This window comes from Doryrhamphus excisus, chromosome 9 (genome assembly GCF_030265055.1).
Source record: "Doryrhamphus excisus isolate RoL2022-K1 chromosome 9, RoL_Dexc_1.0, whole genome shotgun sequence".
Lineage (NCBI taxonomy): Eukaryota > Metazoa > Chordata > Actinopteri > Syngnathiformes > Syngnathidae > Doryrhamphus > Doryrhamphus excisus.
This window is the reverse complement of record NC_080474.1, coordinates 8,895,841-8,909,832: the sequence shown is the minus strand read 5'-3', so window position 1 is coordinate 8,909,832 and position 13,992 is coordinate 8,895,841. Positions and strand designations below refer to the sequence as shown.

The 13,992-nt window shown below is 41.1% G+C and overlaps 1 protein-coding gene across 1 annotated transcript; it reads left to right on the top strand.

Annotated features, from left to right (window-relative positions):
• Positions 1-6,739: 6,739 nt before the first annotated feature.
• On the top strand, positions 6,740-13,230 carry il7r (interleukin 7 receptor). Its single transcript, XM_058082392.1, has 8 exons — positions 6,740-6,869; positions 7,077-7,206; positions 8,597-8,745; positions 10,006-10,157; positions 10,230-10,386; positions 10,463-10,565; positions 10,642-10,714; positions 10,792-13,230. The coding sequence occupies exons 1-8, from the start codon at positions 6,788-6,790 to the stop codon at positions 11,143-11,145; spliced, it is 1,200 nt and encodes a 399-aa protein (XP_057938375.1). The 5' UTR covers positions 6,740-6,787; the 3' UTR covers positions 11,146-13,230.
• The last annotated feature ends 762 nt before the right edge of the window (positions 13,231-13,992 follow it).

The window sequence follows — 13,992 nt, the reverse complement described above, 5'->3', positions numbered from 1 at the left end:
CTCCATACCCCCCCCCCCATCACTCGACCGATTCCAATTCGCATACCAGCCAAACCGCTCCACTGAGGACACCATCTCCACTGCTCTCCACCTGAGCCTAGAGCATCTGGAGAAGAGAAACACTCTAACCCTAACGTACGGATGCTGTTCCTGGACTTCAGCTCAGCATTCAAAACGATCATCCCCCAGGACCTGGTATGCAAATTGGAGCCGCTGGGCCTCAGGACCTCCCTGTGCAACTGGCTGCTTCACTTCCTCACGAATAGAACCCAGTATGTCAGAGTGGGCAACAACACATCCAGTGTCTCCCTGAACACCGGCTCACCCCAGGGATGTGTTCTCGGCCCCCTCTTGTTTACCCTGATGACCCATGACTGTCGCCCCAGATACAGCAGCAACCACATCCTGAAGTACGCGGATGACACAACAGTTGTGGGCCTCATTCAGGACAACAACGAACTGGCTTACAGGGAGGAAGTAAAACACCTCGTGGATTGGTGCAAGGCGAACAACCTGGTCCTGAATGTTGACAAAACAAAAGAGATCATCGTCGACTTCAGGAGATCCAGACCCAGCCACACTCCACTCTGCATCAACGACACAGCCGTAGAAGTTGTGAGCGCAACCAAGTACTTGGGGGTGCACATCACAGACAACCTCGGCTGGTCACTCCACGCCTCCTCTCTGGCAAAGAAGGCACAGCAGCGGCTGCACTTCCTGTGGCGGATGAGAAGAGCCTCCCTCTCCCCTCCTATCCTTACCACTTTCTACAGAGGGACCATCGAGAGCCTGCTGACCAGCTGCATCTCCGTCTGGTCTGGGAGCTGCAAGGCCTTGGACTGGATGTTACTGCAGAGAGTGGTGAGGACAGCAGAGAAGATCATTGGGACCCTGCTCCCCCCCATTAAGGACATCGAAAACAGCCGCTGCGTATCAAGAGCCCATCGGATCTACTCTGACCCCACACACCCCCAGCATGGACTGTTTTCTCGCCTGGCGTCAGGGAGAAGGCTCTGCAGCATCTGCTGTAGAACTACCAGGTTTAGAGACAGCTACTTCAGCCTGTCTATCTATGAGCACACGTTTTGATTGATCAGTCCATGGGATGGTTTCAAACGTTCGATGACAGCCTGTCCTCTCCGATGAACACACTTGTGCCATCCACTCATGCATTGTTGGTGCGGCGTTTAAAAGGCAGTGAGAGCGAGTGTGTGGGAGGATTCCCACGACAGTGTCGCTTGTGCCAACTGTCTGTCAGCAAACAGCTGCCTCACACGACGTCCGCGGTTTACCTGTAACTCAGGTGGTAACGCTGTCGTAGCCATTGAAAGGCAAAACCTTCTTACTGCGAGGCAACAGTTCTAATAACCACTCAACCACTGTGCTACTCACATCCTCTTTAAAATGGTTTTACATCCTGATTTTTCACCCGCATTAAAAACATTTTTAGAATATCAATGTCATATTTCTTTCTCAGAAAATAGGCCTTTTTCAGAAAAAACATATAATTCACCCTCTTCATGGGTAATGATAGATAGTAAAGCAAAAAAGTGTTATTTTTGAAAGCTGGAAATATGTGAATAAAACATGTTAGCATGCGGGTGTAAATGTGAGCAGTGGTACAGCCTTTACACTTCCACCCCAGTCCTGTAGGTGGGGCTACACAATTGGCTGGTTCTGAATTATCATCACTATGTTTGCGACAAAGGAAGTCAACAAGCTAAATAGTCAACAAGAATTGCTTTAAAAGCACGCGCCTGTGGCACATTGTAGGAATAAAATAAACAAAAAAGCAAAAATAAAATAGTTTAAAAGGCTTAACACAACAAGAAAGCTGAAATGTTGACACTAAAAATTAATCATAATACAAAACCCAATTTCTGAGTGTACAGCATCCCTTGTTTATCGTGGTTAATTGGTTCCACACCTGACCGTGATAAGCCGATATGTAATATAGGATCCAATGTTAATAAATAACAATATTTTCCCAGTCAGAACATAGAAAACCTGTGTACATACACAGTTTTAGACATTACTAGAGCCCACTAGACATGAAATAACACCCCTATAGTCACCTTTAGGCTGATAATGTTCATTGTTGAAGACGGCTGTTACCCTCAAATCTACCATTTCCACAAAGAGAGGAGAACTTTTGGGATCGTCGCCACCATTCCTGTGACCCTGAAGGAGATAAGCAGTGTGGAAAATAACTGATGTTTAATTGGGTGTCCCATAAGGGATTCATTGTAGACAGGGGCCCATCTCATCTTCCCCTTTGTGGTTCTGTCAGGCTGCAAATGAAACAAACCTTTGTGGTCAAAGGATGTCTACACATCTGCTCATTTGGTTTAGATCAAATAATGGAGCTAAAAAAAGTGTTGGTTTGGGTTGTTGGTTTGCACGTTCCTTGTTTAGATTGTTGGAAGTGACAAAAACTCACTTCTTCCCAAAGTGGAAACGGAAGAAGCAGCAGAGAAGAAGCTGTAAACTCTGATTCCAAAAAAGAGCTGCAAGAAAACCTTGGTTGGAACCAGAGAACCATTGCTGTCAAATCATCACCAAAGAGGTGATGGTGTTGCAGCATGTCAGCGTGTTGTGAGTTGGATGAAGACAAATCAAGGAAGAGGATGTGGTGACGAAGGCGCTGTGCTGCTCACCTAAGTAATGAGCACCAAGTACAAGTGAAAGCAAAAACCAAGGAGATGCAGGAAGCTGCTTTCACACTGCACACTGCACACTGCACACTGCACACGACACGTCCATGTTGCCATCTTCAAAGACTCTCCCTGTTTGGTGTGGCTTCTCTTAAAAACTCAACACCGTGCGAGTTTGCGTTGTGGCTTTCACGATGCAGACGTCAAGATGACGGCAGACCAAAATGCAGCATGATAGCATTGAACGTCACCTTGAACAGGAAGCAGTTCCATGTCTACATGGTGGTAAATTGAAAATGTACGAAGGCTGTGTTTCCCAGCCTGTATTGGAAGCGAGGTAGATATATTACATTAGAAAAATAGCAACACAAACAAAGTGTTTAGTGATACACAGCTTAATTAGGTCCCTGCCATCTAGTGGCAGTCAAGTTAGGTCACTGGAATAGAGAGATGGACACAGATACATTATTTGTGGGAAACAAATACTTTCCAATGAACTGAAATTGGATAAGTTTCCATGATGCAATGGTTGGGAATCACTGAAACGAAAACAAGTATTTTCATTGGCGCTCACGAAAGTGAAAGTTAAGCTTGTGTACAAATGCGAACAATGCATCTATTATGTTTCCATCAGCCATGTAATCGGTCATAGCTGTTTCAATTCTGATTGTGCTCCGTGAGTGTGTGTCAAAAAGGTATGAGAAACTATAACACCGAAAGCTAATAGACTGAATCTAAAAGTAATAATAATAGAATAATATCCTCCATAATTACAGCTTCCGGCTCAAGAAAATCAATGAACTCATTTATTTTTATCACGGATGCTGGTCACTGTCACAAGTGAGCACGAGCCTATCTCAACTGACTTTCAGAGTCTCCATTTAATGGAACATGCAGGTTATCCAGTAAACCAAATCTACATCCAAGGAGCTGGAGCCTGCTTGGTTTTTGAGATGCCGTGTTTTAGGCACTTTCAGTGTAGTCTGGTCATTTCCAACTAAAATTCAAATAGGTCAAACGAAGGTCCGGTCCAGTCCGGTCTTTAGACACCCCTGTTTTAGGATTGACAACCACTGGATTGTGGATTGTTCTTATTAGACGGTTTAATTTTTAATTCAGTTTGCAATCCTTTTCAATTGTGGGATCATTGACTAATTCCCGATAGCAACGTAATCCAAAGAACCGGGAAGTAGACTATGGAGACGTAATAGCAATTACAGTGCTCTGAGACACCTTCTTTTCTGTGACCTGAGTTCAGACTTGAGTGGGTTCGGTCATGTTTGGTCAAAAATCTTGTGCTTTGTCTCATACTTTCACATACTTTCATTTTTTGCAAGTTCATATAACTAGCTTTGTGCTTCTAGAGTGAAGAAAGAAAATTCTGGGTTGTCAACTTTTCTTTTCTTAGAACGCCGTATACTTTTCAGTTGTCTCCACCATTGCCACCATTTCACTCGTCTTGATGTCCTCTTTATCCATATCAATCATGCCTTTCTAGCTTCTTTTCCTCTGTGCCTCACTTGTTCTTCCATATCTCTCGCTTCGTTTCGCTCTTGTTTCATGTGTCGTTGTTGTATTTCGAGTTTAGCGCCAATGCAAAGCATCACGTTGGATGGCTCGTATGCGATTGTTCATTGGAGTTCCTAACGTTCCAGGTCCACATTGGACGGTTTCTGGGTCCAGTTCTCTGGCAGTGGGCCACTGGTTTGTGATCCCTGAACTAAACCATCAGGAATTTCAATCTGTAATTTTCTTTGAATAAATTCACAGTGGCAGACGAGTGGTTAGCACACAGGCCTCACAGGTAGGAGACCTGAGTTCGATTCCACCCTCAGCCATCTCTGTGTGGAGTTTGCATGTTCTCCCCATGCATCTCAACTCTCCTGCCTTTGACTGCAGTTGTCTGCCTCAGCATGTTGAGGTCTACAGAGGTACATCAGACAGCATAAACAGGTGGCTCATCAGATTCTTAACAGTGCAGGGGGGTGAGGCAACTAAACACTGAAACCACAGCTGAAGATGTTTTGCGATGCTGAGCAGAGATACAAACCTCAGGCATGTGGTTTGGCGGGGGCGGGTTTCTGGAGTCTGTTTACTTTGCAGTACGCTTTAGTCCTCTTTGTCATTGTTTTAACCAAACAATCCTTTATCTTTATATTACTGAATTTCGGGAATTTTCAGGAAGACCGGAGTTTGATTCTCCACTCGGGGGTCTCTGTGTGGAGTTTGCATTTTCTCCCTGTGCATGCGTGAGTTTTCCCCGGGGACTCCGGCTTCCTCCAACATTCCAAAATTGTCCATAGGTATGAATGTGGGTGGGAATGGTTGTTTGTCCAGGGTGTACCCTGCCTCTCGCCCAAAGACAGCTGGGATAGACCCAGCATACCCCTGCTTGATAAGTGGCATAGAAAATAAATGGATGGGTTATGATGATCCCACCTGGAAGCCCCAAACCCTCAACCCTGTCCCATACCACACCAAAGTCTAGAACGTCTCCTGAAAACAAAACCTGGTGCAACTAAGTAGACCTTTGTGAGAAACACAATGCTGTTCAGATCTTTGCACGACGCAAATCATCCTCAAATAACACAATTTCCTGCTATTTATGATCATCTTGTGGTGGAAATGACACAATCAGACATTCTTGAATTTGTTTCACCTTCTGTTTTTATGTCCTTCTGATTTATTGACATGAAAACTGTCTAATTTTGTAAAAATAAAATATCATTTTACTTCCATAGTCTTCCTGTGGGGGGTTTATGTTTCCAGCACTGTATGCGTCATAGAAGCCTGCAGTTGAGCAAAACTAAGCAAAATATTTAGTAGAGGAAACCGTGGTGACAAAGGTAATCAAGCTGAGGCCATCTTATGAGTTGCTACACAGTATTTATAAGAAATAACAACAATACAATACAACAATGGACCAGCATGTCCAAGAACGACCAGATCATACCAAACTGTCCAAAACGGTCCATTACAAATGCATGTTGCTCTTTGCTTTTACCAACGAGCAGTCACCCTAGTTCTTTACTGACAATGCCTCAAGTGCTTGCAGACTCTTGATAAAGACATTCCTCCAGGAAACGGCAAGTTTGATTTCCTACATTGTATCATGTTGTCTTAAATCGTCAACTTCTGTGCGCTGATGTCGCAGTTGTTTTGTTTTTTTTGCTTTATGTCGAAATTTTATGTCAAAATTGACTCTCGTTTTGCATACATTTACCAGTTACTGTACAATACAACACAAGCTGAAACTCAACTCTGAATCCCCAGTGTCACTTCCTGTCCACATGTCCGCAACACATTTATTGTCTTAGGTCTTAAATTGACTATTTTCTATTATTATGTATACTATGGGCAATACGTGTGTAAAGGTGACTATAGGGTTGCTATTTCCTGTCTAGAGGGCTCTAATATCATGGTCGAGTGTGGAACATTCAATCTGAAATGGACAAATATTTCAGACGATTTTAACTGATTTTTCAAGGCACACATATTATTGTGTTCTATGACTACATAAACATAGCACTTACCTAAAGAAAGATCAGACATGGTGGCTCTCCTGTTTTCTGTTCTTAATCAGCAGCAGAACATAATGAAGTTTGTGGAAGGTATCAGTTGCCAACAAAAAAGAGAGAAAAATGTTTTACTTTGGTGACAGCTCAAATATCTAAGCAACTGTACCACAAACAATATAAAAAAGGGTTGTTTTATATCAAAATAACACATTTAATTCACATTTAGAACTAAACTGTGTGTTGTCAATGTCCATGCAAATGATCCATTACCAAATGTACCTCTGCTACCTTGTGGCCATTGTTATGGCTTAAAACGGCTTTAAAATCAGTTAACCACAATAAACGAGGGATGACTACATTTCTCTGCGTTTTGGTTGGAACGGATCAATGACACCAACCAAAATTCCAGTATCGTGATAAATGAACTACCCTTCACTTGAAAACAGTAATGCTGTTGCACCCAACAGACTACTCTAGACTACTCCATCAAGCAATTCAAACAACTTGCTGTCTGTTGCTCTGCTCTGTAAGAGTTGCTCAACTCCTCCTTTTCCTCTCTGACAAGACGAGCAGTCAGACACAGTGAAATCATCAAAGAAGAAGACAAATCCAGAAATGCTGTTTGGCTGCTGGATGGCTCAGCTGCTGCTGCTGCCAGCAAGTCTGGCTCAAAGCGGAGATGGCGACACTGACCCGGGTGAGACCAAGAACCTGAAAAACCAAACACCCTTATCTGTTTTTTTTTTTTTTTTTTTTTTTTTACAAGATTAATGTTCATTATTCTTGCCATTGGCTGTAATGCTATCTATTGCAATCACTACCTGGTTTGCTTTTTTAAAAGTCTTATTTTAAGTGTTGTTTTGTTCATGTATTGCCTTGATGTGGTACTTTGTTTTTGGATAAGTTTCCGAGTCCAGAATCAGCTGCATCTCTCACATCAGCACAACAGCAAGCAGTTTAACCTGCAAACTAATTGGCAGCAGAAACGAGGATGACGAAGAAGACGATGACGGTGTGAAATCGATGACTTTGTGGTGAATGTTTTTGTATTTTCTATTTTAGAGTTTAGTCCAGCACTCATTAAGCCAGGGGTTTCCAAAGGGCCATTTGCAGGTTGTTTTTTTATTGTCTCACAGCACATTCTAAAAGTAGAATTTAACAAGAAAACCTTAACAATGAACCAACATTTTATAAGAATAAAGTCAAAATTAAATAAAGTAAAAAGTATAGCATGAATGTACCATAAATTTATGACAGTAACATTATATTATGAGGGAAAATTATGATGATGTAGCCCTTTATTCTTGTCACTTATACAGAAGTACAAGCGAAATAGTGCAATCATCCGTCCATACATATACAACATACTATGCAGTGAGACAAGGGGTGACAGGACGGGATGATTGGGTGATGAAGGGGGGAACTAAGGGAGACAACACTAGGAGAGGGGAGGAAAAAAACAACAACAACTCCAAACTAGACTCTTAAATGAAGGAGTACAGTGTGGGACTGAAAAAAAAAAACTCGGCATACAAATTGGCATACAAGTAAAAACATTGTTCCCACACATGGACACAAGACCAGCACCACAAAGGGAAAATAGCCAATACGAGCAGCGGCCACACAAGCCGTGGTCCCCGTCATGCGCGCACCGGGGGAGTGTAGCGGCAAAGGCATTGGATGGGTTCCCCCGAACCTGAGCTTCTCGTCGAGAAGATCGTGTCAATTGCGTGGAGAGACCAGTTGATCAATTCCATGATTTAGGTTTTTGGAGAGCAGTGCAGAGAGAGGCTCTTGAGAAAGTATAAGATGATACCAGACAAGACATAAGAAACAAGCAAAGCAGGGAAGATAAGGGATAGGGAGGAGAGAAGAAAGATGCGACTGCCTTCATTGAGAGCCAAAGAGAAAGACTTTAGTAGCAAAAAGGTGAACTATTGGAGAAAAAAGAACAATTTTAAAGTCATAATTTGGAAAACAAAAAAAACATCACATTTTTGAAAAATGTTTATAATATGGCAATGAAGTCCAAATATTATGACAATAAAGTCATCATATTACAAGAAGAAAATTTACAAGAAATAGTTCAAAGCAAAACAAGGGAAATAAAATCACAATATTAGAGAAAAAAAGTTGTAATTTTGACGATAATATGACTACACTGACTTTAAATATTAAAGAAAAAAGTAACATTATGAGAAATTAAACAAAATACATTTTGGAAAATCAAGTTGGGGAAAAAGCTATGATATTATCAGAATAAAGTCATAATATTACTACAAAGCTTTCACACCTATATCCCAAAGCTGAGATGCTGTTTGGATGCCCCTAATTTAGTCGTAGTATTTGTGCTGACATTTGGTTCCTATCAACATGATGACATATTTTCCTTCTTCATGTCCTTGATTTCTTCTTCTTTACCAGTTTCAAAAACTTGCGCACGAACAGATGTTCAACAGTACCCAGAGACTCCATCACCTTGACTGATTTGAATGCTCTGGCGCATCTCAACTTGACCATCCACCTGAGAAGCGGTGGCACCGTCACAAAAGCCATCCAGATGAAGAAAATCGGTAACTCTTTCACCATTTTTAGAAGGGTCAGCAGGATATCAGCACGGAAGAACTTACAACACAGAAAATGACAACATGACTTTTAGTTGTCCTAAAAACACACCACATTTGCATAGTCAGTAAATGTGAAAATAGGTCTGGCAACTGAACTCAAACATCTTGCAAACTTTCCTGGACGCACATCTCCTTGTTTCACTAAACCCCATAAATCAACAGAGAAGTACTGTAGTTTCACAGGTAACTACGGGGTCAGGAAAAATGATCTGACACATTTGTAGGTTAAATAAAAGGCAAATACAGTAAAGAAAGAAAAAAGTGTTTGTATTTTCGAAAGGTACATATAATGCCATTGTGTTTCATTATGTTTTAAAAATGAAATCAGTTCTGGCGGTGTGAGGTCGGCTGGTTGATTTTGGTTTTGGTTTAAAAACTATTTTGTTTCTTGACTTTATTTGCCTTTTATTTAACCTACACATGTGTCAGATCAGTTTGCCTGACCCCGTACTAGATTATTGTGCAATCCATGCATCAAAATAGACTTTCAGGTTGTCATGTGTTTGTTGTAATACATAACTACCAAACACTATGAACTAATACATCAATAACATGAGTGAAGGATTTCTATTTATAATCATGACTTTTCCTTAACCTGAAGCAGAACTATTTCAAAGCAACTTCAGAGTATTTTGCACTTACCAGTCTGTTTTTGAAGGTGACCAATCTTCATCGCCACGTTGTCAGGCTTAAGCCCATGTTCTACAAGTTCTCCTCCAAAACTATTGATGCATCGTTCAAACCTTTGCTCTAATCACTGTAAACATCCTCCATCTCCTACACCGCTATGTTTGACATCTCTTCTGGAAACGAGACCGAGGAACGAGAGCTTGCTCATCATGGGTTGGTGACATGATGTATAAATTTTCATATTTTAACATTTTAATGTGTGTTTTCCCGATGAAGGTGCCTTACAGGGTAACTAAGTATCGCGAGATTGGTGTTGGGTGTGTGATCCAAGACATTTTTAATAAGATTAAACATACCAATGGGTAAAATACAACAATTTCTACTATAAACTGAGACATTGTACCAATTTTTGCAAACATTTTCAGGGAAAACGAAAGCCTACGAAAACTAGAACGTTGGAAAGCCGGGGTTTGACTGCCCTTCCCATCGTAAAAGACTCAATAAGCTGATAAAGACTTAGCGCTTGTTCTTGTTCTAAGTTGATTTGCATGTCCTGATTCCATTCTGTCCCTGCAGTTAAACCTCGAAGTCCCGAGGTGTGGAAGGTGACTGTCAACCACGAGTCAAACCAGGCTGTGTTTCACATTCGGATTCCGTACCAGAAGGACTACCTGACGGTTCAAAATCAGCTCTTTCAGCTGGTCATCTGGACCTCCGACAAAACGACGGTAACAATTCATCGGAGTTGGAGTGTCCACGTTCACCATGAGATCAAAGAATGCCAAACTCTTTTCCTGCAGATTGAAAATGTGTCATCATCAGATATGATGGCTGTCAACATGGAGCATCTTCTTAAAAACTCCAAGTACCACGTCAAAGTGCGAGCAATACCACTTCGTTATCTGAAGGGTAGCTGGAGCGAGTGGAGCTACCCCTTTAACTTCTCCATTCCCGATGGTGAGAAAAGCTTGTTTTGGTTTTCATTCGGACACAAGACAGTAACTATCTTTTTCAATCCTCAATTTGACAAAAGTCCATCCAGAAAGCGATGATAGAGAGGAATTGATGAAAAGACTGATTGTGTGTCTCATCCCGTTGGCCGTGCTAACATTGGGTTTTGTTTTCTTCTGGAAAAAGTAGGTAAATTCTCTTTTCTGGCTTCTGGTGTGTAAAAGTGCAATTTAAAAATGAACAAATGTCATCTTTCCACAGAATCTTCCCATACATATGGCCCAACATTCTACATCCTAAACCTACACTGGTGCAAAACTGTAAAACCAATAAAGTGAGTTTTATTTTGGAGCAAGATCATTTGGTTTATTTCACATGCAGCTTGAAAGTAAATACTTTTTTTGTTTTCAGAGTTCTCTTCTACTCAACTTAAAACCTGACGAGTTCAGTGCTCTTAAAATCTACCCACCGGTGGAAAAAGACGAACAGGAACCAGTTATGCAAATCTGTCCTTCAACCAATAATCCCTGTTCCAACCAAAGTTCTTACGACAGCGCCAACACTGAAGAACTGGAGCTTTCCATTCAGCTCAACAGCAGCTGCTCTGATGGAGCCTCCAGCCTGCAGAGCTCCAGATCGTTGCTGGTGGAGGATGCCGCGCCTGATCAAGAATGTAGCAGTGGAGGTTCAACGCATTACGTCGTTGGAGCGAATCAAAAAGAGGAGGATTACGTCACCATGTCCAATTTCTACCAAATAAAGTAGGATGCACATTCACATTCTACCAATGTTTTTAAGGCTTAGCTGTATTCATTTTGACTCAGGTATCCATCTTGTTCAGACAGGAAATACCATTATGGCAATTTTACACTTCATTTTCACTGCCCAAGTAAATTTTTTTTGCCAATAATTCAAGACTCCGGACATACTGAGTAGAGCACAATGTCAACACTCGCACAAAGATGATCATTATAGGCAGAAAAAACGATACTGATATAACTCGAGCATTTTTATGTCAATGTCGGACAATAATATCGGACATCCCTGATGTTTATTGCCTATAAAAATCCAGTGGTCCATATCCGATATCACTGTTGACTGTTCACATTGACTGAACAAGTAACACAAACCACAAGCGCACACCAAAAGCACCGGCAGGCGACTACACCCGAGTACATAAACAGGTTACAACACCAGATGTCCTCAGCATTACGCCAATGGATGCCCATTGTCCATGCAGCTTCGCGCCTTGGCTTTAGTGTTGTTGTTTGGTAGACACGTTGCTCATTGCTTTGATAACATTGGCCATACATTGGCCCGTTCGTCAGGTCTGCTTACACAGTCATCACATCGGGAGATACTGCCGCCATGTCCACACAAATACGGATAGTTTTGCCTCTTGTCCACAGGTTTTGTTTTTATTATTATTTCAGATTTTTGGCTTCGGTTTGTGTGTGTGTACAGGTAAAACTGAGCTTTGAACCTTAGAAAATCAGATACAGGTCACATATGAGAAATGGTCTGAAGTGTGAAGATAACCTTATTGTGATATCGTAATATGGCAATGGACACGGAACACACAGAATGGACAGACTGCTAGACGGAGGAGAACTGTCCCAGACAACTTTATATGGAACTTGGATCATCATGTTACAGACATGGGACATGCAATGTATGATGAAGATTCTGATTTGCAAACAGCACTGACAGTATGTACTTCAACCAAGACGTTAACCATATATATCAGGGCATGTCTCCTAAATGACAGCTCTGAATTTCACAACCGAGCGACCCCACAAAAAAAATTCCCACACAAAACATGGCCCCCTTCTTATAGAAGCATCCTGTCTTGGATGCTTGGATCCAAATTCAGTCATTCCGCACATTTGTGCTATTATCCACATATCATGCTAACATGACCATAGTAGCATCTTTTGGCCTTTCTCATTTCATATCATTTTCATTTCATATCATTTTCATTTCATTATTTTTCCGAATGTTTATTTTTTTTTATTCTTGGGGCATTCACACGCAATGTCTCGACGTAGCAATCTAATTTTTAAAATCTAATTTAAAATTGTGTGATCATCGACTACTTCTCCGATATCAAAAGAAGCAGGAAGAAAGACTAAAGAGAAACAACAAATGTGATTAAAAAGACATTCATGATGTTTCCTGGGCGCCATGTCGCTGAGTTAACATCCAATGTGTCCCGATATTGACGAACAGAGGTGTTATAATGCCGGACCAAGCCAACTGTGGTTGATCTTTCAGGGCTTCTGATTGGCCCAAACATTTTACTGTCCAGTATGCTCGTATGGGCAGACTACGTATGTCAGTTTCTGAAAAGATGTGTGTTGGTGTGTTCATGCAGGTTTAGTTGAAGGACCAATCCTGATGCAAAACCTTCCACAGGTACTCCATGTATCATTTGTCAGTGTGGTTCAATGGGTTTGACCAAGTGGAATAGCTTAGTACCCCCGGCTGGTACGTAGGATCATTGTCTTTGATTCTTTTTTTCACGCACTTGCTACTTGAGCACTTTTGGTTTGATTGGAGTTTTTGTGGTTGGACAAATGATCTACGTATGACGAAAGGCAGCGGGAGGCCGTTTCACACGTGGATCTTTACAAAGCTGCTAGTTTCTGAGGACATTTGTTGCCGAATGTTTCTGGTCCTCTTACTGTCATTTATGTAAGAGGATGTGGTCTTATGGGACAGGATGTTTGGCTACAGAAAAAATTGCAACTTAAATCATGTTTCATACAGCAATAAAACATGCCCAAGTTATGTTGCCGTACATTTTTGCTGCTGATACCCTGAATTTGTGTTATTTAGTAAATGTGGATAGTTGAAATAAAGATGCTTATACTAAAAATATTTCTGTATTTTTTGTTTCATGTGTAAATATGCATGTTTTTGAATTTGGGAAAATTAATTATTTGTTTATATTTCCGAAAAAAAGACCTTGTTAGTAGTTGGATTACATTTCTTTTGTATCACTTTGAGCAAGAAAAGAAAATTGAAGTTTATAACTAATGTGGCAGTTCAACGTGAACAACTTAGTAAACTGTGTAATTACATCCAGAAAATATACTATAACTACGTATATATATATCCATTTAAATATGTGTATCATCCATCCTTCCATCCACTTTCTATGCTTACAAAAATGTATCCCCCAAAATAAAAAAGTATTATCTCATGGGTATTAAGAAAAAAACAAAGAATATGGTGGAGCACTTTGACATTTTTAAATATTTTTTTAATCTAGTAGATAGTTTATCTAGTAGTCTTAAAAACATTATATGTAGAAAACAAAGCATGATTCCAATTGGATTCATTCCAAAAACATGCTAGGTTAATTGGCCACTCCAAATTGTCCATAGGTATGAATGTGGGTGGGAATGGTTGTTTGTCTATATGTGCCCTGTGATTGGCTGGCCACCAGTCCAGGGCGGACCCCGCCTCTCGCCCCAAGACAGCTGGGATAGGCTCCAGCTCAGCCGTGACACAGGATAAATGGTAGAAAATGAATGAAGCATGCATAGTCGAGCTCCAACAGAAAGATACTGTTTTCCTTTTTCTTCTGTGACACACAAGCTGTACTAA

Bases quoted from the DNA above. Each gene is read 5' to 3' on its own strand.
- il7r (XM_058082392.1), top strand. From the start codon at position 6,788: ATGCTGTTTGGCTGCTGGATGGCTCAGCTGCTGCTGCTGCCAGCAAGT. The intron at 7,207-8,596 runs GTGAATGTTTTT...CTTCTTTACCAG, and splicing joins GTGAAATCGATGACTTTGTG to TTTCAAAAACTTGCGCACGA. The intron at 10,566-10,641 runs GTAGGTAAATTC...ATCTTTCCACAG, and splicing joins TTTGTTTTCTTCTGGAAAAA to AATCTTCCCATACATATGGC.